Source organism: Balaenoptera acutorostrata, chromosome 19, assembly GCF_949987535.1.
Source record: "Balaenoptera acutorostrata chromosome 19, mBalAcu1.1, whole genome shotgun sequence".
Lineage (NCBI taxonomy): Eukaryota > Metazoa > Chordata > Mammalia > Artiodactyla > Balaenopteridae > Balaenoptera > Balaenoptera acutorostrata.
The window spans coordinates 51,213,082-51,237,896 of NC_080082.1; the positions used below are offsets into that span (position 1 = coordinate 51,213,082).

The following is a 24,815-nucleotide window of genomic DNA, read 5'->3' on the forward strand; positions in this document are numbered from 1 at the left end:
CCTGCCTGTGTTTCCCCCACTATTGTCCTCCCTGCTCTACAGAGCCTACCCACCACAACCAGGAGGAGACTTAGTAAGGAGACACAGCACTAACTTGTGGATGCTGGGGGAGGATGCAGGTCAGATATGCTGGGGAGTGGAAGGATGGGATGGCCAGGGGAGAAAGGGCGTGGTTGTGCCAGGGCATGGGGAGGTGAATTAAATCTCAAATTAGAGGACCTATAACCAACCCACCTTCCTACCCTCTCCTTCCTCCCCACAAATTTAGCTCACTGTGTGCAGCACTTGGTCAACCTCACTGCTATTGCTATCATTCATTCATCCATTTAACAAATTTGTACTGAGTTTCTACTTTGTGCTGGCACCATGCTGGCTGCCTTGGACACAGCAGGAGAAAGACAAAGTCCTGACATCATGAGGGTGATGGTCCAGTGGGGAGGGAGGGATGATAAATCAAAAAAAGAAACATTTAATATTAGGTCAGACGGTGGTACTTGCAGCACAAAGATAGTACAAAATAGGAAGTGACCCCAAGAAGTGTGTTACTTCATATACAATGGTGTGTGTATGTGTGAACTCTCCAAACAGGAGAGGACAGCAAACTACATGGACACTGGGGAAGCAGAGTGCTCTCAGAGAACACAGCCAGTCAAAGGCCCAAAGAGAAACAAGCTTCAGCCATGTTAAGAACAGCCAGAATGGGCGTGTTGACAGATAGTAAAAACGTTGACCAGCTACAACTGCAGGTTCTTCAGACCCTATGGCCCCTTTTATTATAGTTATAACTTTACACTATAAACATTAAATGTAAACATGTAAAAATACAAATAACTGAAATTTTATGTGAAAGATTGATATACAAAATAGAAAAAATTACATACTCCAATATATAATCATACAGTACATATTACATTCATATAAAATAAACATTTTTATTGTAATAAGGAATATACAATAATAAATGGTATTACAGTGTACTATATTACAAATATACAATATTATTATAATATATAATGATATGCAGTATAAAATTATAACTAATGTACACATCTAATTATGTATATTTATAATCTAATTTCTAATAAAAAGTCTTTTATCAAACATAATTTAAATTATCACACGGTAAAACATAATACTTTTGAGATTCATCCATGTTGTAGCTTGTGTCAATGAATCATTCCTTTCTCTGGTGTCATAAATCAGCCTTTTTATGGCTGAGTAGTATTCCACTGTATAGATGTACTACATTGTGTTTAGTTATTCACCCACTGATGGACATTTGGGTTGTTTCCAATCTTTTGGTGATTATGAATGCAGTTTCTGTGAACATTCAAGTACATACATAATTTCTCATTTCTCCAGGATAAATACCTAGAAGTGGGATTGCTGGGTCATAGGATAAGTATGTAGTTAACTTTATAAGAACTTGTGAAACTTTTGTCCAGAGTGGAGATACCATTGTATATCATTCCCATCAGCAATGCATGAAAGTGTCTATTGCTTTACATCTTTGCCAACTTTTGTACTGTGTTATTTATTGCCATTCTGATAAGTGTGTAGTGGTATGTCATTATGGTTTTAATTTGCATTTTCCTGATGACTAATTATGTTGAGTGTCTTTTCATCAGCATATTTCCATTTGTATCTCATACAACCATATGGATGAATCTCAAATACACTAAATGAAAGAAGTCAGACTCCAAAGGAGACACATTTTTACATATATATGGATACACACACATTTATATGACAGGTGAAGAAGGCAAAACTATAGAAACAGGAAACAGATCAGTGATTTCGAGGGGTTGGGAGTGGATAGAGAGATTGATTAAAAAGGGATAGGAGGGAATTTAGGGGAGTGAAGGAACTGTTCTCTTGGTTGTGGTGTTGATTACATGATTGTACACATTTGTCAAAACTCTCAGAACTGTACACTTTTAAGGGTGACTATTACTGTGTGTAAATTATACCTCAATAAATCTGACTTTAAAAATATCTCAGTACTATAATATTATGTCACAGTAAATATAAAAGAGAAATAATTGAAAGTAACTTACAATAAAATAACACATTTCCCTCTGTGAGGTTTTGGTACAGCCATACAGAGGTTGGTCTTGTGTCAACTTATAACTAGTAATATCATTAACAACAGGGACCCTCTCATTGGTCTCCACTAGCCCTACTCCCCTCAAGTGACCCATATTAAGTCACTTCATCCTCCATGACTCTATTTTACAGGTGAGGCAACTGAGGCTCGGGGGAGGTTACTGAGCATCAGGGTTGGCACCTGGATTTTAATTCATGTCGACAGCTTTCACTCTTCTGCTTGTTTCACTCCTCACGTAGTAAATGGGAAGCTGTTTGTGATCTCCTGGGTCTCCCAGATCCTTCCCAGCCTACTCCAGACCAACAATTCCCTGGAGGGTGTCCATGAGGCTAGGACCCTATCCTCATCCCTTCTCCATCCACCAGGGTTCCTGTCCAGGCAAACAGTGGGGACTTGGAGAAGCAACACTGGGGGACTTGCAGTAGCCACACTAAGTGGCTTCATGAAGCAATGTGGGCAACGGGGAATCAGTAGACACTGTGTTACTGGGGGCCAATAGGGAAATAGCAGATATTATCTGGATTTAATGGAAGAGCCACAGATCTGTATTAGTGGGTAATGGGCACCAACAGACTTTGTGCCAGTTGTTAATGGGGGTCCTACAGAGATAGCTAATGTGAAGTTTATGGTGCCTTATCAGTCATTGCCCTTATCTGGGGATAGGGAAGCAGGTTAATGGCACACACCAGTGTTCAGAGAGAGTATCGGGGGCGTCACCACATACTGTGTTGGGGATGGTTACAAACACTGCTAGGTGGAGTAATGGAAGATAACTGGTCACCATCATTGTGATGGACAACAAATGGAGGGAAACACAAGCCATGCTGATAGAGGTGTAATGAAAGAATCAGGAGATAATGTTAAAAGTTGGATTAGGTGGGGTATATCATGGTTTCCTACTCTGAGGATTGTAATAAGTGGTCATCAGTTACTATTTAGGTGAAAGTGGGAATAAACGGGGAGTATGGAGGTTAGCAGACTGTTTCACAAATGGGGTGAAGTAATACACATTATGCTGGAGGTAACTGGAAGAGGTAATGAGAAGATCTCCAGATACTATTTCCTGTAATAAGAGGTGACAAACACAGTGATGGAGTAAAGTCAAAGGGGGATAATGGAGGGTGTCCAGACATTGTGCTGGGGTGGGTTAAGAAGGGGGTAATGGAGAGATCTCCAGACACTCTCCTGCAGGATCAGCAAACACTGTCCTAAGTTGGGGGAAAATGGTGGGTCATAAAACATTGCGTGAAGCCCCAGAAGCAGTGCTGAATGAGGTAAAATGGGGTAGTGGGTCACTAGATACTGTTCTAACATAGAGAAGGGTGTACAGTGGCTCATCAGATACTGTGAAGGGGTGAGATAAAGGGGAGCTAATGATGGATTAGACATGGATTTAAGGTGTGGTAATCTGATATGTCACTAATCACTGCCCAATTTGGGTGAGGGGATTACAGGAAAATCCTTAGACCTGTCCCCTTAACCAGGTTCTGTCCCCATTCTCAACCCTCACGCTGCTATTCACAAAGGTGAGAACATTTCTGTACAACCCAACTGTTTTCCACTCTCAGCGTTGCCAGTGGACTGACCTGAAGGAACCATTTTGCTGGTTCATTTGGCCACCCAGCAGCTGAGCTTTCAATCAGACCCTCTGCATGCATCTGTGAGACCACTGCTGCCCCAGTCTTAGGTTGCACACCTAACTTCTAAGGAAGGTCAACCCTTCTCTGCTCTTGGCCTCTCCATATTATTAGCTTTGGGCATACCTGTCAGGGCATGATAAGCAGGTCTGTAGGTCAGCTTACGGGGTGCCCCATCAAGGTGCAATTGGGGTAAGGCAGGACTGTGCATGCTCGGGCAGAGTGAGTGGGCTCTTTTGTGATCATTTTGGAGCTGACTGTGGTATTTAAGAATCATTGAAGGGAATCCTGAAACATCAAGCATCAAGTCCCATCTATGTGGGACTGATTTCCTGTGCCTCAGTCCTTTCTTTAAATGGGCTGGCATCAGAGCAAAAGGTTTACAATGATGTTACAACTTTTAGAACAGGAAGGAGGCACAGCCCAGGTAAAGACTGGGGGTGAAAAAGCCTTGTGTGTTTTAGACAAGTTGGTTCTCCCCATCGGAGCATCTTATGCTGCAATACAGAAAGGATCAAAGGGAAGTCATGGGATGAGCAGGGTCAACACTCCACAACGTGCACTCATAGAAGGACTGTTTTATGTCAGGCATGGGTCTAGGTTCACAACAGTGATCAAAACGGGGAAAAACATTCTAGAGTGGGAACCATAGACAAATAAGTGAAATATACAGGGCATCATGGTAATAAGTGCTATGGAGAGGATAAAGGAGGAAGGGGAGAGTGATGGAATTTTAAGCCAAGCAGGCAGGAAAGGGCAGGACAGGCCTCTGTGAAGATATGCCATTGGAAGAAAGACACGAAGGAGTAAACCACACAGATATAATGAGGAACTGTGCTCTTTGAAGAGGGCACTGCAAATGCAAAGGCCCTGAGGCAGGACCTAACCTGATGTGTTTTGAGGCAAATGGGGGAGAAGGTCCTTGAGGAGTGCATGGAATGAAGATGGGTAGAGAGAACACAGTGAAGGTATGTTGGGATTTGTTTTAATGAGTTATTGATTCATTATTGTCATTATAAAGGTCAAGTCATTAAGGAAGGCAAATGAGCTGGAAGCACTATAAAACTATAAAAACAAAAGAGAGACTGAGGTGAAGAGTTGACTGAGGTGCCTGAACATTCTTACTTCAGAAGCTTTCCTGAAGGTAATGGGAGTTCACAGGACACTATACTGGGGGCTAATTAAGGGTAAGTCTGGGAGATAATGGTAGCACGAATAGGCAGTCTAAATGCAATTTAGGGGTCAGAAGACAATGTGCTGTATGAAAGTTGAAAACACTCTACTGGTGGCTAATAAGGGGGGGTTACCATTCATGGTGCTAGAGGATAATGGGGGAGTCAACATACACTCTGAGGTTTATATCTGTATACATAATTTTTTTATTGTGGCATCCCTTTCTTGATAAAAATATGCAATGAGGGATTAGATATGCAGACCATGTTTGATTCAACAGAAGAATGACACAAAATTCTGTTAGGCAATGTGTTCTGCAACAAACATCTCACAGAACTTAGGGTTTATCGTTATCGTGTATATTATGCTGTTCTACCATTCAACTTGTTGGCATGTTACCTATTCCACAGTAAACAGGATTATCATTAACATGACTTCACATAATGTTTCCAGTGCAGAATCTGGTAACAGTGTTCCGTAACAGTTTTCATGAGAAGCCTTCTTCTAATGTACCGAACTGACAAAGTTCCTTCTCAGTATGAATGTCCCAAGGTTTACTGAGGCTGGTGACAATATGGGAAGGGGTCCTCCCATTCAGGGTCCTTTCAGAGGTCCTCTTCTGTATAGTAACGTGTGACATTCTGATGGAGCATTTCTAGTTACGATAATATGCATATTTTTCTGTTGCACGAATTCCATAATGTAAAATAAAATCTGATCTCACTGAGGTTTTCTCAGAATGTTTCTCTCAAGTGTGAATACTCTGATGCACGCTGAGAACTGATTTCTGAACGAAGCCTTTCCCACAGACTACACACTTATAGGGTTTGTCTCCAGTGTGCGTTGTCTGGTGTTTGTTCAAATTTGATCTGTCAGTGAAGGCCTTCCCACACTCAGCACACACATAAGGCTTCTCACCTGTGTGAATTCGTTGATGCACTTGGAGCTGTGATTTCTTAGTGAACGATTTACCACAGTCACTGCATTCATAAGGTTTCTCTCCAGTATGAATCCTATGATGTATAATCAGTTCTGACTTTTGTCTGAAGGTCTTCCCACATTCAGAACAGATGTAGGGCTTTTCTCCAGTATGAGTTTTCTGATGTTTACTGAGATTTGACCTGCCACTAAAGGCTTTCCCACATACAGCACACACATATGGTTTTTCTCCTGTGTGAATTGGTTGATGCACCAGGAGCTGAGATTTGGAGGTGAAGGATTTCCCACAATCATTGCATTCATAAGGTTTCTCCCCAGTATGAATTCTCTGATGAGTAATAAAGTTTGACTTCCGGATGAAGGCTCTTCCACACTCAGTGCAGACATAGGGTTTCTCTCCTGTATGAATTTTCTGATGCACAATGAGTATTGATTTCTGGTTGAAGGCTTTCCCACATTCATGGCATTCATACTGTCTCTCTCCAGTGTGAATTTTCTGGTGTATATTGAGGTGTGACTTCTGGGTGAAGGCTTTTCCACAGGTACTGCATTCATAAGGTTTCTCCCCAGTATGAATTCTCTGATGTGTAATCAAGTCTGACCTTTGTGTGAAGGCCTTGCCACATTTAGGACATATATAGGATTTCTCTCCTGTATGAGTTTTCTGATGGGTAATGAGATTTGACCTGTTGGTAAATGCCTTCCCACATTTAGTGCATATATAGGGTTTCTCTCCTGTGTGAATTCGTTTATGCACATGGAGTTGTGACTTGGAAGTAAAGGATTTCCCACAATGACCACATTTATAAGGTTTCTCTCCTGTATGAATTATTTGATGGGCAATCAAGTGTGCCTTCTGGATGAAGGCTAGCCCACATTTCATGCATATATATGATTTTTCTCCTGTATGAATTCTCTGATGCACTGTGAGTGCTGACTTCTGAGTGAAGGCTTTTCCACAATCACTGCATTCATAAGGTTTCTCTCCAGTGTGAATTCTCTGATGTATAATCAACTCTGACCTGTACGTAAAGGCCTTACCACACTCAGTACATATGGAAGATTTCTCTCTTGTTTGTACTTTCTTATGTGTATTGAGGTTGGAACTATTGTTGAAAACCTTCCCATATTCGCTGCATATAGACGGTTTCATTCTTGTGTGAGTTCGTTGATGTACCTGCAGTTGTGACTTAGAAATGAAGGACTTCCCACAGTTACTGCATTCATATGGTTTTTCTCCAGTATGAATTCTTCGGTGTGCAATCAAGTGTGTCTTCTGGATGAAGGCCTGTCCACATTCAATACATATATAGGATCTCTCGCCTGTATGAATTTTCTGATGCATCTTGAGTGTGGACTTCTGCGTGAATGCTTTGCCACAATCACTGCACTCATGGTGTCTCTCTCCAGTATGAATTTTCTGGTGTATACTAAGATCTGAGTTATAAGAGAAGCCTTTCCCACATTCACTGCATTCATAGAGTTTTTCTCCAGTATGAATTCTCTGATGCCTGAAAAGAGAAGATACTTGGAAAAAGGCTTTCCCACATTCACTGCACTTATAGGGTTTCTCTCTAGTATGAGTCCTCTGATGTGTAATGAATTCTGGCTTCTGTACAAAAGCCTTCCCACAGTCAATACATACATACAGTTTTTCTCCTGTATGCACTTTCAGATGTACCTTGAGTTGTGACTTCTGGGTGAAGATATTTCCAAATTCAGCACATTTATAAGATTTTGCCCCAGTATGACTTTTCTGATGTTGACAGGGTACTTGTTTAAAGCTGAGGATTTTTCCACATTGATTATGGCCCCATAATTTCTCTCCTGTTGGAGTACACTCATGTTTAGTATAGGAAGAAATTTTACCATATTCAGTAATCTTATTAATGTTCTTTGATCCACTGTTTCTATTATGACCGTGTAAATCTAAATTATGGCTTAAAGCACTTCCATATAAGTCACATTGATGAGGTCTCTCTGGGGAAGGAATGTTTTGGCTCACATGAATTATTTTTCTGTCCTTATATTCATAATCCCTCTTTATAGTCAATATTTTCTTGATGAAAGTAACATCTCTTAAAGATTTGTTTTCTCTTTGTTGATAGCTCTCTATCTGGTCATCAATCTGCCACAATTCTTCTAGAATAAAATACAATAAAACGTCACTTGTAGCATCACCTTTCCTCTCAACGTAGAAAGAAGTTTTTCAGAAATTCTCTGTGAGGTTTGAAACCCAAACTCTCCTTCTCAAAGGAGAATGAGATGATTTTAGCTCAAAAAGCAGCTAGCAGAGGCAAGAGTAGAGGGTCATATGTTCATCCAGGTTGAACACAGTGAAAAGGGTGAGGGTGAATCACTGGCTGAGAAGACTTGGTGATAGTGGTGATAGGAAACATTCTGGGATACAATTCAGTTTATTTAGAAAATAAACTTTATGAACTCAATGCACTGTGCCAGGAAGTGAAAAAAGGCAAAGAACAAGATATATAGCACAATAATATTTATATAAACTAATAATACATACCCCAAGTCACTTTAAATATGAACTTAAAAATATGTTTCTATCATATAAAACAATTGCCTATGATGGGAAGTGAGATGAGTATGGGGAAAAGAAGGAATAATGAATAAATCGAAAAAATAAAATAATAGAGAATCCTTACCCATACTGATGATGATAGTGTGTCCTGAATGAAGACATGATTAAACTCAAACCTCATCATGTGAAGTACAGAAATAAAGCAATTTCAAAAGTCAGCCAACCAGGCAGAGAGCCCCCAGTCAGTGTGAAGTCTGAAGCAACCTTGGAAGGAAGTCAGAAAGGTACTCCTAAAGGTTAAGCAACAGTGACCCCTAAGTCATCAGTTGGATGAAAGACATGGGGAATGGGAAAGTGAGAAATCTTAAGTCAGTGACTATGGAGAAAAAAGGAAGAGCGCATGATTGGAGATAAAGTTCCACAGCATCTCACAATGAGAAAGAAAGAAATGAAAGAGGACTAGCAGGAGTGGGAGTGTGTGACATATAGTAACTTTTAAAGAAAGCAAATCCATGAATAGCTGAATACATAAAGAATGAATCTCGGACAATGCAGAAGGCAGAAAGAAAAAAGAATGTTAGAGAAAAGGAGCATAACCAAGAAAAAAAGAAAATATTTATTGAGGCAGATTGGCATGTGATCCAGACGCCAAAAAGCCAAGGAAGAAGACAGTTAGAAACGACAAAGGCATTTTTATAGAAGGCATTTAGTTATTTGAGAGGCCGATATCAAGGGTCCTCAAATAACACAAAAAAATCAGAACCTTCCAGAAGAGTCATCTTAATAGCATTTCAAAGATGCCAGTCTTTCTCAAGATGGCTGAGATTTACTTCCCTGTCTCCCATCAGTCTGGGTCACACTCACTCACCTGGACAGTTCTGATGTGGGCTCTCACCCTGCAATGCCCATGGCTCCTTTCCTTGCTCCAACATGAAAACCTCTGTTTCAGGAACTTGATGCCCTGTTCATGAGAAATGATAAAAGGTCTGGGTCCAGCTAATTGTGTTACAGAGCCCAATCAATATTCTTGTTCAATGAGGCTTTGTTCTACAGGAAAGTAACAGTGTATCTCTGAGAACAGAGTACAGTTAACCCTTGAACAACAGGGCTTTGAACCATGGGTACAACTTATAAATGGATTTTACTGAAAATATTGGAAAATCTTTTGGAGATCTGTGACAATTTGAAAAAACTCAGACAAACTTCATAACCTAGAAATATCAAAAATGTTTTTAAAAAGTTAGGTATGTCGTGAATTTTGTAGCCACCTCCTATTGCTATTGCAGTGAGCTCAAGTGCTGTAAATATCCACTTAAAATGTCCTAATCATTGCCTCATGAGCAATCCCTCTCTCCAGTAAATTGTGTATAGCAGTAAAAAGTAATCTCTCTGGGTTCTCACATATTTTTCATGTTCCTTGCAATACTATAAACCTTGAATAACATCATGGGACCCATACTAACATACTAAGTGCCACTAGCGATGCTGGAAATGCTCCCAAGAACAGAGAAAAGTCATGACATTACAAGAAAAAGCTGAATTGCTTGATTGAGGTCTGCAGCTGTTGTTGCCAGCCATTTCAAGATAAATGAATTCAGTGTAAAAACCACTGTAAAAAGAAAAAAAAAAAAAAAAGAAATTCATGAAGCATATACCAGCAGACACAAAAACCCTGCATCTTTTTTTTTTTTTTTTTTTTTGGCCACACCGCATGGCTTGTGGGATCCTAGTTCCCCAACTAGGGAGGACTGAATCCGGGCCCTCAGCAGTGAGAGAATGGAGTCCTAACCACTGGACTGCCAGGGAATTCCCACCATGCACTTTCTGAGAAACATTTTTTTTTATCTTGTATTAAAAATGTAGTTTTTATGTGGGTACAGGATTGTTATAAGAAAAGCATACCAGGACTTTGCTGGTGATCCAGTGGCTAAGACTCCACGCTCCCAATGCAGGGGGCCTGGGTTCGATCCCTGGTCAGGGAACTAGATCCCACATGCCGCAACTAAGAGTTCATGTGCAACTAAAGATCCTGCATGCCACAACGAAGATCCTGCATGCCGCAACTAAGACCTGGCACAGCCAAATAAATAAATAAATATTTTTTAAAAAGCATACCTATAGATTCTAATATGATTTGAGAAAAAGCAAAGTCATTATATGGTAACTTAAAGCAAAAGGAAGGTGAAGGGCTTAAAGCTAGAGGATTTAATGCCAGTAAAGGATGGTTTGATAATTTTAGAAAGAGGTTTGACTTTAAAAAGAGATAACAGGAGAAGCAGTTTCTGATGACCAAAAGGCAGCAGATAAGTTCCTAGATGTCATTAAGAAAATCATTCAGGAGAAAAAAGATATCTGCCTGAACTGGTTTTTAATGCAGATGAAAGTGCCATATTCTGGAAAAAATGCCACAAAGGATTAAGGAAGAGAAGTGAGCACCAGGACAGGAACCTAAATCCTAACTAACTCCCCTGTTTTGTGCAAGTGCAGTCAAGTTTATGATTAGGACAACCCTTATCTATAAAGCTGCTAACCCCTAAGCCTTGAAAGGAAAAGATAAACACCAGCTGCCAGTCTTTTGGTTGTAAAACAAGAAGGCCTGAACAACAAGAACTTTCTTTCTGAATTGGTTCCATTGATGCTTTGTCCCTGGAGTCAGTAAGTACCCAGCCAGTAAGGGACTGCCTTTTGATATTGGACAATGTCGCTGGTCACCCAGAACCCCATGAGTTCAACACCAAAGGCATCGAAATGGTCTACCTGCCCCCAAACACAACATCTCTAATTCAGCCCCTAGATCAGGGGGTCACAAGGACCATTAAGGCTTATTACACATGGTAGTCTATGGAAAGGATTGTCAACACTGTGGAAGAGAAACTTGATAGAGAGACCATCATAAAAGGCTGGAAGGGTTACACCACTGACGATGCCATCGTTGTTATAGAAAAAGCCATGAAAGCCATCAAGCCTGAAACAATAAATTCCTGCCAGAAAAACTGTGTCCAGATGTTGTGCATGACTGCATAGGATTTACAACAGAGCAAATAAGGGAAATCAAGAAAGACATTGTGAATAAGGCAAAAAAGGTGGGGGTGAGTGTGTGGAGGATTATCTTGGAGAAATTCAAGAGCTAATAGACATCACAGCAGAGGCTTGATGAATTTAAGGGCTTTCGAACCAATGCCAGATGATTAGAAAGAAAACATAGAAGCAGTGCCAGAAAACAAAATTGACATTAGACAGTCTGGCAGAAGGGTTCAGATTTACTTAAGACTGCTTTTGACTTCTTTTACCACATGGACCTTTCTATGATATGGGCACTGAAATTAAAGCAAATGGTGGAAGAAGAATTGGTATGGTATAGAAATATTTTTAGAGAAATGAAAAAGCAAAAAAGTTAGAAATTATGATGTATTTCCGTAATGTTACACCGAGTGTGCCTGTATCTCCTGCCTCCCCTCTTCCACCTCCCCCACTTCTTCCACCTCTGCCATCCCGAGACAGCAAAACCAACTCCTCCTCTTCCTTCTCCTCCTCAGCCCATTCAATGTGAAGACAACAAGGATGAAGACCTTCATGATGATCCACTTCCACTTAAAAAGCAGTAAAGAATCATCATGCTGTACAGTTAATAAACTTATCTGTTGTGTATACATGTGTCTTCCTGTGAAAATCTAATAACTGTATGGCAAGAACTGTATGAGGAGTTTGTGTGTCATTGTCATCATCATTGACTAAGTATTCATCACTTAGAACATCATGTACAAGACTTGTATTGAGGTGGACAGCCTATCCTTACATAGGCATAAGGTGAGTGACATTTAATATAAAATTAATAATGTGTTAGTTTTCTTACTGTCTTATAACTTTGTTTTCCAAGAACTGCATTATTGTACAGTATGCCTCTCTGTAATTAGAGAAACTGGGTATCAGCCTATCATCACAGTTAAGTGGTTTTTTCTTAATTTAACAATGTTTCCAATACTGCATTATGAATCTGACTATAATACTGTATGCCATAAAAATTTTATAACACTTTATTCATTAGTGTATAGGCTAGGCTACCATGAAACCATCATATCAATTACACTAGGCTACCATAAAGCAATCATATTGCTACTTCTTCATTATCAATACGTGAATCATTCATTACACCTATAAATAAATACGAATTTCTTTTTCACATTACCTTTTCATTTTTGATGTGTAGTGTTGTAATATATATAACATCTACAGTGTTTTGTATCATTTAAGACAATATTGATGTAGGCATTGACAGACGATTCACCTTATAAATAGATGACATAAGCTTACAGTATTGATAAATACAGTACAGTAAATGTATTTTCTCTTCCTTATGATTTTCTTAATAACATTTTCTTTTCTCTAGCTTACTTTATTGTAAGAATACAGTATATAATACGTATAACACACAAAATATACGTTAATTGACTATTTATGTTATTGGTAAGCCTTTCAGTCAACACTAGACTATTAGGAGTTAAGTGTTTGGCAAGTCAAAAGTTGTATGTGAATTTTCAACTGTGCTGGGTCTGCACCCCTAACCCTTGTGTTGTTCAAGGGTCAACTGTAAAATTCAGAGTGCCCAAAAGGGATAAAGAAGCCTGGACAAATCAAGGACAAAACCATCATATAGGTCAGGTGTCTCACAGCATTCAGCAACTGAGAATAAAAACACTCTCAGTGGGGCCCTTCTTTCAGACACTCAGGTAACTGTGCTTACCTACTGAGAGCAGGTGGCTATAGGTCTCCAGCATCACATCCCGGTACAGGTTTTTCTGATCAAGGTCTAGCTGCTGCCACTCCTCTCTGCTGAAGTCTACAGCCACATCCCTGAAGGACACTGATCCCTGTAAGGGCACATTCCTGTTCAGCATGAATAGTTAGTCTTGGGGGATGGAGGGACTATATTTAGGAATATGGAACTTAGGTTTTGTTGTTATTAATTTACCTCCTCTTTTTAAAAACTCACCCCCCATTTCCCTAACATTCTATTATGAAATTTTACAAACACACAGAAAATTTTAAATAATTGTATAGTGAAAACCTATATAACCACCACTTAGAATCTATCCCTAACAATTTACTCTACTTGTTTTACCACACATTTACCCATCCTTTTACCCATTCATGAATGCATCTTACTTTTTTGTGCATTTCAAAGTAAACTATAGATGCCAGTACACTTCCTCCTAAATACTTCAGAATGCAAATCATTAAGTAGAGTATAACATTTTTTTACCTTTTTTAGGCAAGCTTTACATACAATGAAATGCACAAATCCTCAGAGTACTGTTTGAAGTTTTGACAAGTGAATACACCTGTGTAATCCAGGAACTTTTAAAAAATGGTATTGCATATAGGGTGTATATTAAATATCTAGTTTTACATAATATTTTATGGAAGAAAGAAATCCAGTAAAGAATTTCTGCTATTGTTCTATACTATGGTCAGTCAATTACTCGTTTTTCAAAACTGAAGATTGAAATAGGCTCTCTTGTAGTCTTCTAACAACTGGATGAATGACCTGTGATACAATTTCTGAGCAATTTAGGACCAGCCATTATGCTAGCCTTGGGAACACAGATATGAATTATTTATGTTTCTAACCTTCTAGCAACTTAAAAGACTTGGAAAATAAACAAGACCTATGTTTTAAAAGAAAAGAAAAAGAAAACACAAGTTCACTAAAGTGTCAAAAAGTAAATCTCTATGTGGAACACACTGAGGTCCCCAAAAAGGAAAAATACATTCTACATGAGGGTGTAAGTTTATTATTAGTTGAGGAATTTAAGGTGGAAGATGAGAAGTATAACACAGAATGGGGGGGGGGGGGGTGAGGAAAGTCATTTCCCAGAAAAGACAAGCAAAGGTGTGGATATAGGAAAATACATGAGTTTGGAGAATAGCAAATAGCTCTATGTAAATGAAGAGAAGTCTGCATGACAAGCCAGGAAGGTGGTTATGGGAAAAATAGTTTGCCCATAGAACAAGTATGAATTTTCCACTTTAAGTAAAGGTAATTAAGGTAGTCAGATTTATATTAAACATTTTTTTGTATAAGATCTGTATTGCAGAATAACCAAATAAATGATAAGGAACAGTTCCTTACAAAATGATTTCTGGCTAATAAATGAAGAAGTTAGGATAGAATTAGAATAGCATCATCTCATAACTCCTAATGAAATAATGGGTTTAGACAATAATCATTAAGGGTTGCTCAACTGTTTCAGGTGAAAGGCTGAAGAGAAGTTTAAAATGGATGAGTCAGCTAATAACACTGGCATCCACTCATCAATTTTAACATCACAAAAAGAGAGATAACCATGTATTATGTGCCTCCTGACATGATATAGTAATTAATTTCATACCACCCATTAAGTACTTTTACCAAATATAAAGAAAAATACAACCCGAATCTCATTAAGCCTCCAGATCCAACAAATCATTCATAGGTAATATGAAGTATAGAGGAATATGTTGAACAATATCAAGACCAAAACATGAGCTCAATCCAGAAGACAGCAAATGACCTGTTTCTTCAAAAAATAAATTATAGCAGAAAAAATTTGGAGGAGAATCTTTTCTTTATTAAAAGAGACTTCAGAGTCATACTAACCAAATGCAACTTGTGGACCATGTTTGGCTCTTAATTAAAGCAAACCAACATTAAAAAGATATTTATGGCATGTTTCAAATTCAAATAATAACTGGGTATCAAATGATACCTAGGAATTATTGATATTATGCTTTAGGTGTGATAATGGCTTAATGGTTATGTCAAACAAAAAGGAAGAAAAAAAGAATTCTCGTCTCTTAGCGATATACATCAAAGTAGTCACAGATAAAATGGTTTTGGGGATTTACTTTTAAAAAATCCAGCAGCTGGGGAGGAGGGTAGTTTTAGATAATATAAGAATCACAGAATGTTGTTCACTAATGAAGCTGAGTGATAAGTACAATAGATACAAGGGCCCCTTATACTATTCTCTTTACTCTTGAACACATTTACATTTTTTTCATAGTAAAATGTTTTTTAAAAAACATGATCTTCCATATTAAAAAAATCTAATCTGGGAATGCATAATTGAAGGAATGGCTATTTCCACCTGGGGTCAAACACTTAAAAAAGGGATTTATAGGGACCTGAACAGCCCATATTCAGCAAATTATAGAAATAATAGACAGGGTATTATCAATGATATAGAAAAACAAACAACAGGATCTAATCAATATTTATAGAATACTCCAACCAACAACAGCAGAATACACATTCTTTTCAAGCATCCATAGAACAATGACCAAGACAGACCATACCCTAGGCTGTGAAATAAATCTCAACTGGAAAGAAATGAAATAATATGAAGTATGTTCTCTGAAAACAATGGAATCAAACTAAAACTCAATAACAGAAAGACAACAGAAAAATCTCTAAAGGAATTATATTAGAAAACAGTAACAAAAGCTATCTGGAAAGTGTGGAAATATCCAGAAATTAATCAACACACTTCTAAATAACCTATAAGTCAAAGAGGAATCCTCAAAAGAAATCTAGAAAATACACAGAACTGAAAGAAAGTGAAAATATACTATATCAAAATCTGTGGGATGCTGAAAGGGAAATTTATAGAAAAGGGGAAACAAACGATCCAAGTAAAAAATGGGCAGAGAATCTGAATAAGACATTTTTCCAAAGAAAATATACATATTGCCAACAGATACACGAAAACGTGCTCAACATCACTAATGATCAGGGTAATACAAGTCAAATTCACAATGAGATATCACCTTACACCTGTCAGAATGTAACAAAAAAAAAAAAAAAAAAAAAAAACCACACACACACAAACCCAAGAAATAACAAGTGCTGGCAAAGATGTGGAGAAAAGGGAATCCTTGTGCACTATTGGAAGAATGTAAATTGGTGCAACCACTATGGAAAATACCATGGAAGCTCTTCAAAAAATTAAAAATAGAACTGCCATATGATCCAGCAATTCCATTTCTAAGTATTTATCCAAAGGAAATGAAAACGTTAACTTGAATAGATATACACACCCCCACTTTCACAGCAGCATTATCCACAATGGCCAAGACATGAAAGCGACCTAAGTGTCCAATGATGGGTGAATGGATAAAGAAAATGGGTATTTATATATGCATTGGAACATTATTCAGCCATAAAAAAGACGGAAATCTTGCCATTCTCAACAGCGTGGATGGACCTTGAGGGCATTATGCTGAGTGAAATAAGTCAGACAAAGAAGGACAAATACCGTATGATCTCACTTTATGTGGAATGTAAAAAAACCAGCAACTGAAATCATAGATACAGAGAATAGACTGGTGATTGCCAGAGGCAGGGGGCGGGTGGTGGGTAAAATGGGTGAAGGTGGTCAAAAGTATAAACTTCCAGGTATAAAATAAGTCATGGGGACATAATGCACAGCATGGTAACTATAACTATAGTTAATACTGGATTGTATATTTGAAAGTTGCTAAGAGAGATCTTGAAGGTTCTCAACGCAAGAAAAAATATTTGTAACTATGTGTAGTGATGAATGATAACTAGATTTATCATGGTGATCATTTTACAATATATAGAAATATTGAATAATGTTGCATACCTGAAAATAATATGTTATACATCAATTACACTTCAATTTTTTAAAAAAGGAAAGGGGAAAGGTCTCAAATCAATAATCTAAATTCCTACCTCAAGAAACTAGAAAAAGAAAAGCAAAATAAACCCAAAGCAAGCAGAAAGAAGAAAATAATAGAAAGCAGGTATCAAGGAAATTGAAAACAAAATTAAAAAAAACTAGAGAAAAATCAATAAAACACAACATAGCTATTTTGAAAAAAATCAATAAAATTGATACATCTTGCTGACTGACCTAGTAGTCAACCAGACTGACAAAGATAAAAAGATACAAATCACCAATGTCAGGAAAGAATATCGTTACAGATCTGGCAGCCATTAAAAGAAAAATAAGGGAATACAAAAATTCTATGTTAATAGAGTCAGCAACTTAGAAGAAATGGACCGATTCCTCAAAAACCACAACTACCAAAACTCAACATTATAAAATACATAAGTTGATAATCCCATAAACCATTAAATTAAATTAAATTAATAATTTAAAAGCTCCTGGAAAAAAAAGTCTCCAGGCCCAGATAGTTTGTTTTTGTTTTTTTTTTTTGCCGCATCACATAGCATGCAGGATCCTAGTTCCCCAACCAGGGATTGAACCCGTGCCCCTTGAAGTGGACACAGAGTCTTAACCACTGGATCACCAGGGAAGTCCCGAGATAGTTTTACTAGAGAATTCTACTAAACTTTTAAAGAAGAGTTAGTCTCATTTTTACACAATCCCATCCAGAAATTAAAAGAAGAGGAAACACTTCCCAACTAATTTTGGGGAGCCAGTATTATTACCCTGATACCAAAACACTATAAAGACAGTACCAAAAAGAAAACTACAGACCAATATCTCTTGTGAACTTAGATGCAAACATCCTAAATGAAATACTGCCAAATTGGATTCAGCAATGAATAAAAAGAATCATGCATCACAATAAATTGGAATTTATGGGAGAATTCTCTGTACTATATTCTGCATGCCCTTTGAATCTATAATTATTTCAAAATAAATAAAACATCGAAAAAATATACTGAAGAAAGTTTATTCTCATAACAGAGCATTTTGAAATGGGCAAGACCAGAAAATAAGTCACAAGAACCACTGCACAATTCAGGTGAGAGAATACAAACTTCTTACTTATCTAAAGTAAGGCTGTAGTAAGGCTATAGAAGAGATTGATACTAATTATTAAGGAGGTAAAAGTGATACCGAGTGTGAAGGTGAGAAAAAAGGACTCAGATAACTCTCAGTTATCAGTTTTGTGTTGCTGTAGATTCTGAGGTCACAGATGAATTTAAGGACTAGAGGAGGGGGCTGGGGGAAAAAGATAAGAAATAATTTATTTTGTACATACTGAGATTTAAGTGATAAGACATATACAAGGATGGACACTAGGCAGGTGGATAGAGAGCTAGCATGGAGATGATGATTCAGGAGTTGAATATACAGAGCAGGTCACTGAACTCAGGGTAGGGAATGAGCATGCAGGAAGGACGGGATAAAGAAACTATTAAAGATAAGTATTAAAGATACTTGTGGTTTCTAATGTCTAAAATTATGATGCTTGAAAGCTATCTTTTTTATTTCTTCATTTAACTATGTTCAGAGATTACAGTTTGCTTCTTTGTGATGTGTTGATTCTGTTTATGGGGCTTAGAACATTGTCATTTCTTTGAAAATGTTCCTTATATACTGGAAAAAAATATTTATGCTCTGATTTTTCTCTTTTATACACTTACATATTCACAACCTACTCACACCAAAACCCTGGCCCCTAAACCCTATGTCATCAATAATTAAATGGGGAATCAAGAAGATGTCATATTCGTAGCTTTGACTCCACACCAAATGAGGTTCTTATAAACAATCTGTCCAGGAAAATCCTTCTTACTCAAAGATAACAATAAAAATCTCCTAATGTACAAAGATACTATAAGCAAAAAGAATGAAAAAAAAAAGAGAGAGATTAAAAGGAACATGCTAGAAATAAATTGCCACACAATAAAAGAAAACACATTCACCATGAATTCAAGAAATTCACTAAAGCAATCAACTACTTAATGAAATAAATAGGGATATAACAGTCCAAAGGAGAAATAATGGAAAAACAGGTTAAGAAAATGGTTATTTATTTTGAAAAAAAATGGCAGAACTCAGTAAAGAAGTAAAAAAGAAAGAAAAAGCACAGAAATGAAGGTCTCTCTGAAAGCAATAAAAACATTCTATGAAAACACAAAAAGGGGCAAGAGCAGATTAAGACAAGTAAGCAACATGAAATGGAAATAAGGACTTTTAAAGTAAAATAGAAAAAAAAAGAGTTTAATAAAAATATCCAACAAACAAAAGAATCCTTGAAGTACTAGTATAGAACTCATCATTATTCACAGTACAAATTTAATAGATATTGTCTAAAAGAGTAAAAGATTTAGTTCAAAAAGTTAATGCGATAAAGGTGACACTAAGAGAACTAACCAAACAAAAAAGAATCTAAACCCTCCTAATTACCAGAATGACACAGAAACAAAAGCAAAAAATACAGAGTATACAGTGAAAGATACATAAAAGAAACATCCACATCAGAAGTGTAACATAAAAAGCATCTTTCCACTGCTGTACAGAGAAATGCACAAGGACTCCAAAGGCTGACAGTAAAAGGATAAGCAAAAGGCATATTTGGATATGCCAACAAAAAGGAAATAAAAGCCTCCATCTTAATATCAGACAGAGCTGAATTCTAGAGAAAAAATATTAAACAGGACAAGGACACAATCCAAAATGAACTTGAGACGTCCTTACTATCACTGTACCAAATTACATAGCATCAAAATTTATAAACAGAAACTATAGGCAATACAGATAGAAATATATTCATGGTGGGAAACCTTAAATAATATCTCTCAGCTCCAGGAGATAAAGAAGAAAAAATAAGCTACATTGTAAAAACCTGCTAACTACATATTTTATTGATAACAAAGTCTATATCTGGAAACATTCTTTTCAAGTGACTTTGTAACATTCTTTTCAAGTGACTTTGTAACATTCAGAAATATTAAACATAAAATTTGCACACATACACAAAGTTAACATTCCAAAAGCAGAATAAAATCAATGCAAACAAATCTCTCCAAAGGTGCAATCCTAATTTTATTAAAAGTAGAATTTTTTAAGTAAAAATCTTAACACCTACAAATGAAAACGTGGTAAACGGTAATTAAAGATTTGATGGGAAATTTAGTATGTTCCTAGAAGTTCACCCATTTCATCTAGATTTTAAATTGAGATGTTATTTTTCTAGATTATTTTTGAACATTGTTTTGCTGTGAGTAGTTAATATATTTGATTTCTGAATCTATGTTCATAATTTTCAGTTCTTTTACTGTCATTGATGGGTTTAGACATCAAGGTTAATATGGTAAACAAAATAAAACAAACACCAAAAACAACATTGGGAATAATTTTAGATATCATCTTTGCACAAAACTTTGTTGTAAAGATCAAACTTCTCCCAGAATGAATTCCCACCCCCTGGAATTCCTCCTCCTCACCTCACATGAGCTGTCATGTTCCTCTGGAGCCAGGCCCAGGGATTTCTGGTGAGAGGTCCAATTAGCTGGCATGGTCATGCTGGGTCTCAACTTTTATTCTCTCAGGAGCCTAAAGTTTGGCGGACATCTGTAAACCCAAGCAGAGCTGCTAAGGAGAGGTGAGGTGGAGTCTGGAGGAAGATCTGACCCAGGGGCTCCCTGGAAAGATAATGTCCACATGGTCAGTCATCACATAAACATTTCCAGGGAACTCCAAGGTGTAGTTTCCTGAGCTAGACACCACAGGACAGTGGTTCTCAGGATTGAGTGTGCATTTGAATCACCTGGAGGGTTTGTTAAAATATAGTTAAAAAGCCCCACACTCCCACAGTTTGTGATTCAGTAGGTCTAGGGTAGGGCCTGTCTCAGACTATTCGGGTTGCTCTAACAAAATACCACAGACTGGGTAGGTTATAAACAACGGAAATTTATTGCTCACAGTTCTGGAAGCTAGGAAGTCCAAGATCAAGGTGCCAGCATGATCACGTTTTGATGAAGGCTCTCTTCCTGGTTCATAGCCAGCACCTTCTAGCTGTGTCTTCACATGGTGGAAGGGGCTATGAAGCTCTGTGGAGTATCTTTTATAAGAGCACTAACCCTATTCATCAGGGTTCTACTTTCATGACCTAATCATCCCCCAAAGGCCCCAACTTCTAATACCATACTTTTGGGTGTTAGAATTTCAACATATGAATTTGGGGGAAACAAACATTAAGGTCATAGCAGGGCCCAAGAATCTGCATTTCTAACTAGTACCCAGGTGATGCTAATGCTACTGTTCCAGGAACCATACTTTGAGAACCAGTGCTGTGGAGAACATGAAGTTTAACAAAACCTGTGATAGGTTATTAGTCATGGTAAAATATGGGAAAAAACATGAGATACGGAGTAACATTACTGAAGATTTGAATTGCAGCTCTGCTACTTTTTGGCTACGAGAAAATGAATAAGTTATTTTTAGCTTTAGTTTCAAAAATGAGAATGAAAGTGTCTACCTCATAGAGTTACGAAAATGAAATGAGATGATGCTTACAAAGTACTCAACACCTCCCTGGAATACAAGAAGCATGCAATAAATATTAACAATTACTATGCACTATTAGATATTAAAAGTTAATATAAAAAACAATATAATCAAAGCAAGTAAAACAACAGACCAGACAATACTGATTTATGTATGTGACAAAAGTGACATTCAATTGAGTGTACACAAGACATTCATTGCATAAATGGTGCTGACATAACTGGCCTTCCACCTGGAACAAAACAAACTAGATCCCCATTGCACACTATACATTAGACTGAATTCCAACATGAGTAAATACTTTAAGTATATGTATTTAAAAAATCTCAAAGAATATTAAAATAAATTTTAGGAGTATACGTTTGTATAACATTCTGGTGGAGTCAGAGGGATCTTATTGTACATGAGAGAAAACCCAGAAACTATAAAAGAAAAAACAAATATTTCTGATTAGATATTTCCTAATTATATGTTAAAATACAGCTTAAAAATAAAAATGAAGATATATATATAAAAAATTTTCAATATGTGATGACAGGTTATCCCTAATGTTAAAAAAAAAAAAAAATCTAGCAATCAAATGGAAAAAAAATAAAAGCCCAGGGGGAAAAAAAGACAAAGGACATGAAAATTCACAGAAAAGTAAATTTAGATGGCAATTAACCAAAAAGATGCCAACATTACTGACAGGAAAGTGCATTAGACCAATCGGACATAATTTTCCCTCAGAACTGTAAAATCTTTTTTTAAAATGCTGGAAAGCATTTTGGAAAATGAGCTCTTTTATAAGTTGCTGGTGGGTGCTTAAATTGCTATAATATCTTTTGAGTTATTTAGTTATATCTATTATTGAAAATACACATAACTGTTCCTAATAATAGTTCCAAATATATAAAGCAGAAACTGGCTGAAGGAAGGGCAAGTGGATAAATAACCTTTCCAGTGTGAGTTTACCTTTCTCGGTAATTAATTAAGCAGACAAAATAATATGTATAATGCAATCTATATGAAACAATACAATACAATGAATAAAGAACACAATTGTTTTTATGTAATAGATGTAACATTTATGAAAACTGACCCTGAACTGGGCCATAAGCAATTTTTACACTCGAGCGTCACCCAGAGGCATTATTTGAAATAGAGAATGCCCTTCTAAATAATTCATGGGTCAAAGAAAAAATAAACTGAAATTCAAAAAACAAAAACCCAAACACTGAAATGGGAGCAATAAAGAAAATGCTTGTGAGTATTTAAAAAGCAAGCTCATCACAGACCCCATAGATTCCCCATGCTGACGCCCGAGGCTCTATCACTGACCACAGACTGCCATCACTGGGCCCCCAAATCCCAATCACTCATCTCAAAGATATTCACCATTGCCCAGGACCCCATCACTGACCTCTCTCTGACACCCAACAACCGACGCCACAGACCCCAACCCCCACCACTGAATCCCAAAACCACCATCACTAACTCCACGGACAAGCCTTCCATCATTGACCCCACAGAATTCCTAATCAAGACCAACCAAAATCACCTCAGAGACCTCTCGGAATTAAAGTGTGAGGATGCTCCTGACACAAGCAGCAAAAACGCCTCCGAGAGCCACTTCCGCTTCCAGTCGGGCCTCTAGCACCTTACGGACCGTTGGTTTTGCGCATGCCCTGAATTACCCTGGAAGCCGCATTCCGCCAACAGTCACACGACGAAGAGACTTTGTTAGGGACCTTGCGCAGTTTCCCTGAGAGGCGCTGTTGGGCAGAGAACATGGCTGCACCCAGTGTTCTTCTGCGTGCGGGCCGCCATCTTGGAAGCGTATCCATTCCGTACAGGGAAGGAATAGGCCTCCTGCGGGTATTTAGAGCGAGGCAGGGGTTGCCACAGAGCATGTGGGAGTGTGGTCCTGGTCTAGGTGGGCTTCCGGGAGGAGGAAGGTATTGGAGATGGGGTCCCGAGCTCCATGTTATGTTTAGAAAACCTAAATTGCCCCTCAGGAATCAGCACCGTGCAGAGAGCAATTACCTGCTTGGAGAAACCACCAGGAAAGTGGAGGGCCAGAAAGAAAAATGTCACCAAGGGAGAAGGACAAACGTCTTATGTACCAAGGCTGGATCCTAGGAGAAACCACCAGGAGATGAGGGGGGGGAAAGTCAGGGTGCTACAATCCACTTTTCGGAGAATAGAGAGGTCCGCCCCTGGACGAAGCCACTTGGCAACAGAGAAATGTCAGAATGGGTAATCCGCTGCAGGAAAGGTGGTACAGCCCTTAACGCGAGAAGGAACTGGGGGAAATAGGGTAGAACTCAGAGTAGTCCTATCCTTTCCAGAGAGATACAGCCATAGGAAGTTGTCACCTTCTGAAGGGCTGGTGGGGCAAATGGAGACTTGATAAATCCCCATTAATCTTCGTTAGCCTTCACCTTAACTACTGCAAGTAAAACAATAGTAGGCAGCAATAATAAAAATTAATAACGGTCTTTAAGATGGTCAACATGTGACTAAAAGCACTTAAGGAAAACTGCTATTTTTATTTATTTGTAAATTAAAATCTAAGTAATAACAATGTCCTTAATATATAAATGAAGCCTTAAGTCCAGTCTGACTGCTCCCTTAGCTTCTCCTATATGGAAATTCTGGAGCAGCTAACACTCCTCCTGTTACCAAAACGCAAGTCCGTGTGCCGATGCACAGTGAGGTCACACAATACCAAAACGTCAGAGTTTGGAACAGAGAAAGCGTTACTGCAGGGCCGTGCAAGGAGATAGGTGGCTCATGCCTTTAAAAACACCCCAAACTCTCTGAAAGCTTTCAACAAAGCCCTTTTATAGGATAGGTGAGGGAGGGGTGTGCTTAGTTGTTGGAAGCTTCTTGGTGTCAGATCCTCTGTTCTTGAGATCAGGTCAAAGTCAGGTAACGATGTTCCTATAAATCTCCACCAAACAAATGTTACTCTCTGTTCTGACAAGAAAGGGAAGGGTCCCAAGGCACAACTTTCACCCTTCAGGGTCCAGGCCTGGCTAAGAGAAGGGGGTCCTGTGGGGGGGGGTGGGCAGTTACCCTGCCCTGGAGTGTTCGTCCAGCACCCAGTCTGGGTCCTCCCGCCAGTGCCCAGGCCTGGCTGAAGAGGCAGTTCTCAGTTGGTG

The 24,815-nt window shown here is 38.1% G+C and overlaps 1 protein-coding gene across 2 annotated transcripts; it reads right to left on the minus strand.

Annotated features, from left to right (window-relative positions):
* Positions 1-886: 886 nt before the first annotated feature.
* On the minus strand, positions 887-23,303 carry LOC103008283 (zinc finger protein 585A). Of its 2 annotated transcripts, XM_007166786.2 has the most exons (5): positions 21,085-23,303; positions 20,607-20,804; positions 13,140-13,266; positions 9,267-9,359; positions 887-7,998 (listed from the first exon to the last, which is right to left on the minus strand). In XM_007166786.2, the coding sequence occupies exons 2-5, from the start codon at positions 20,682-20,684 to the stop codon at positions 5,666-5,668; spliced, it is 2,631 nt and encodes an 876-aa protein (XP_007166848.1). In that variant the 5' UTR covers positions 20,685-20,804; positions 21,085-23,303; the 3' UTR covers positions 887-5,665. The 2 variants fall into 2 exon arrangements, with proteins under 2 accessions (XP_007166848.1, XP_007166852.1); XM_007166790.2 differs by lacking the exon at positions 9,267-9,359.
* Positions 23,304-24,815: the final 1,512 nt, after the last annotated feature.

What these genes read in the sequence shown, in the direction of transcription:
- LOC103008283 (XM_007166786.2), bottom strand. Translation starts at nt 20,684, where the DNA reads ATGACCATGCCAGCTAATTGGACCTCTCACCAGAAATCCCTGGGCCTG. An exon ending in AACATGACAGCTCATGTGAG is followed by an intron (nt 13,267 to 20,606) that starts GTGAGGAGGAGG and finishes GTGCCCTTACAG; the next exon opens with GGATCAGTGTCCTTCAGGGA. An exon ending in TAGCCACCTGCTCTCAGTAG is followed by an intron (nt 9,360 to 13,139) that starts GTAAGCACAGTT and finishes TCTCATGAACAG; the next exon opens with GGCATCAAGTTCCTGAAACA.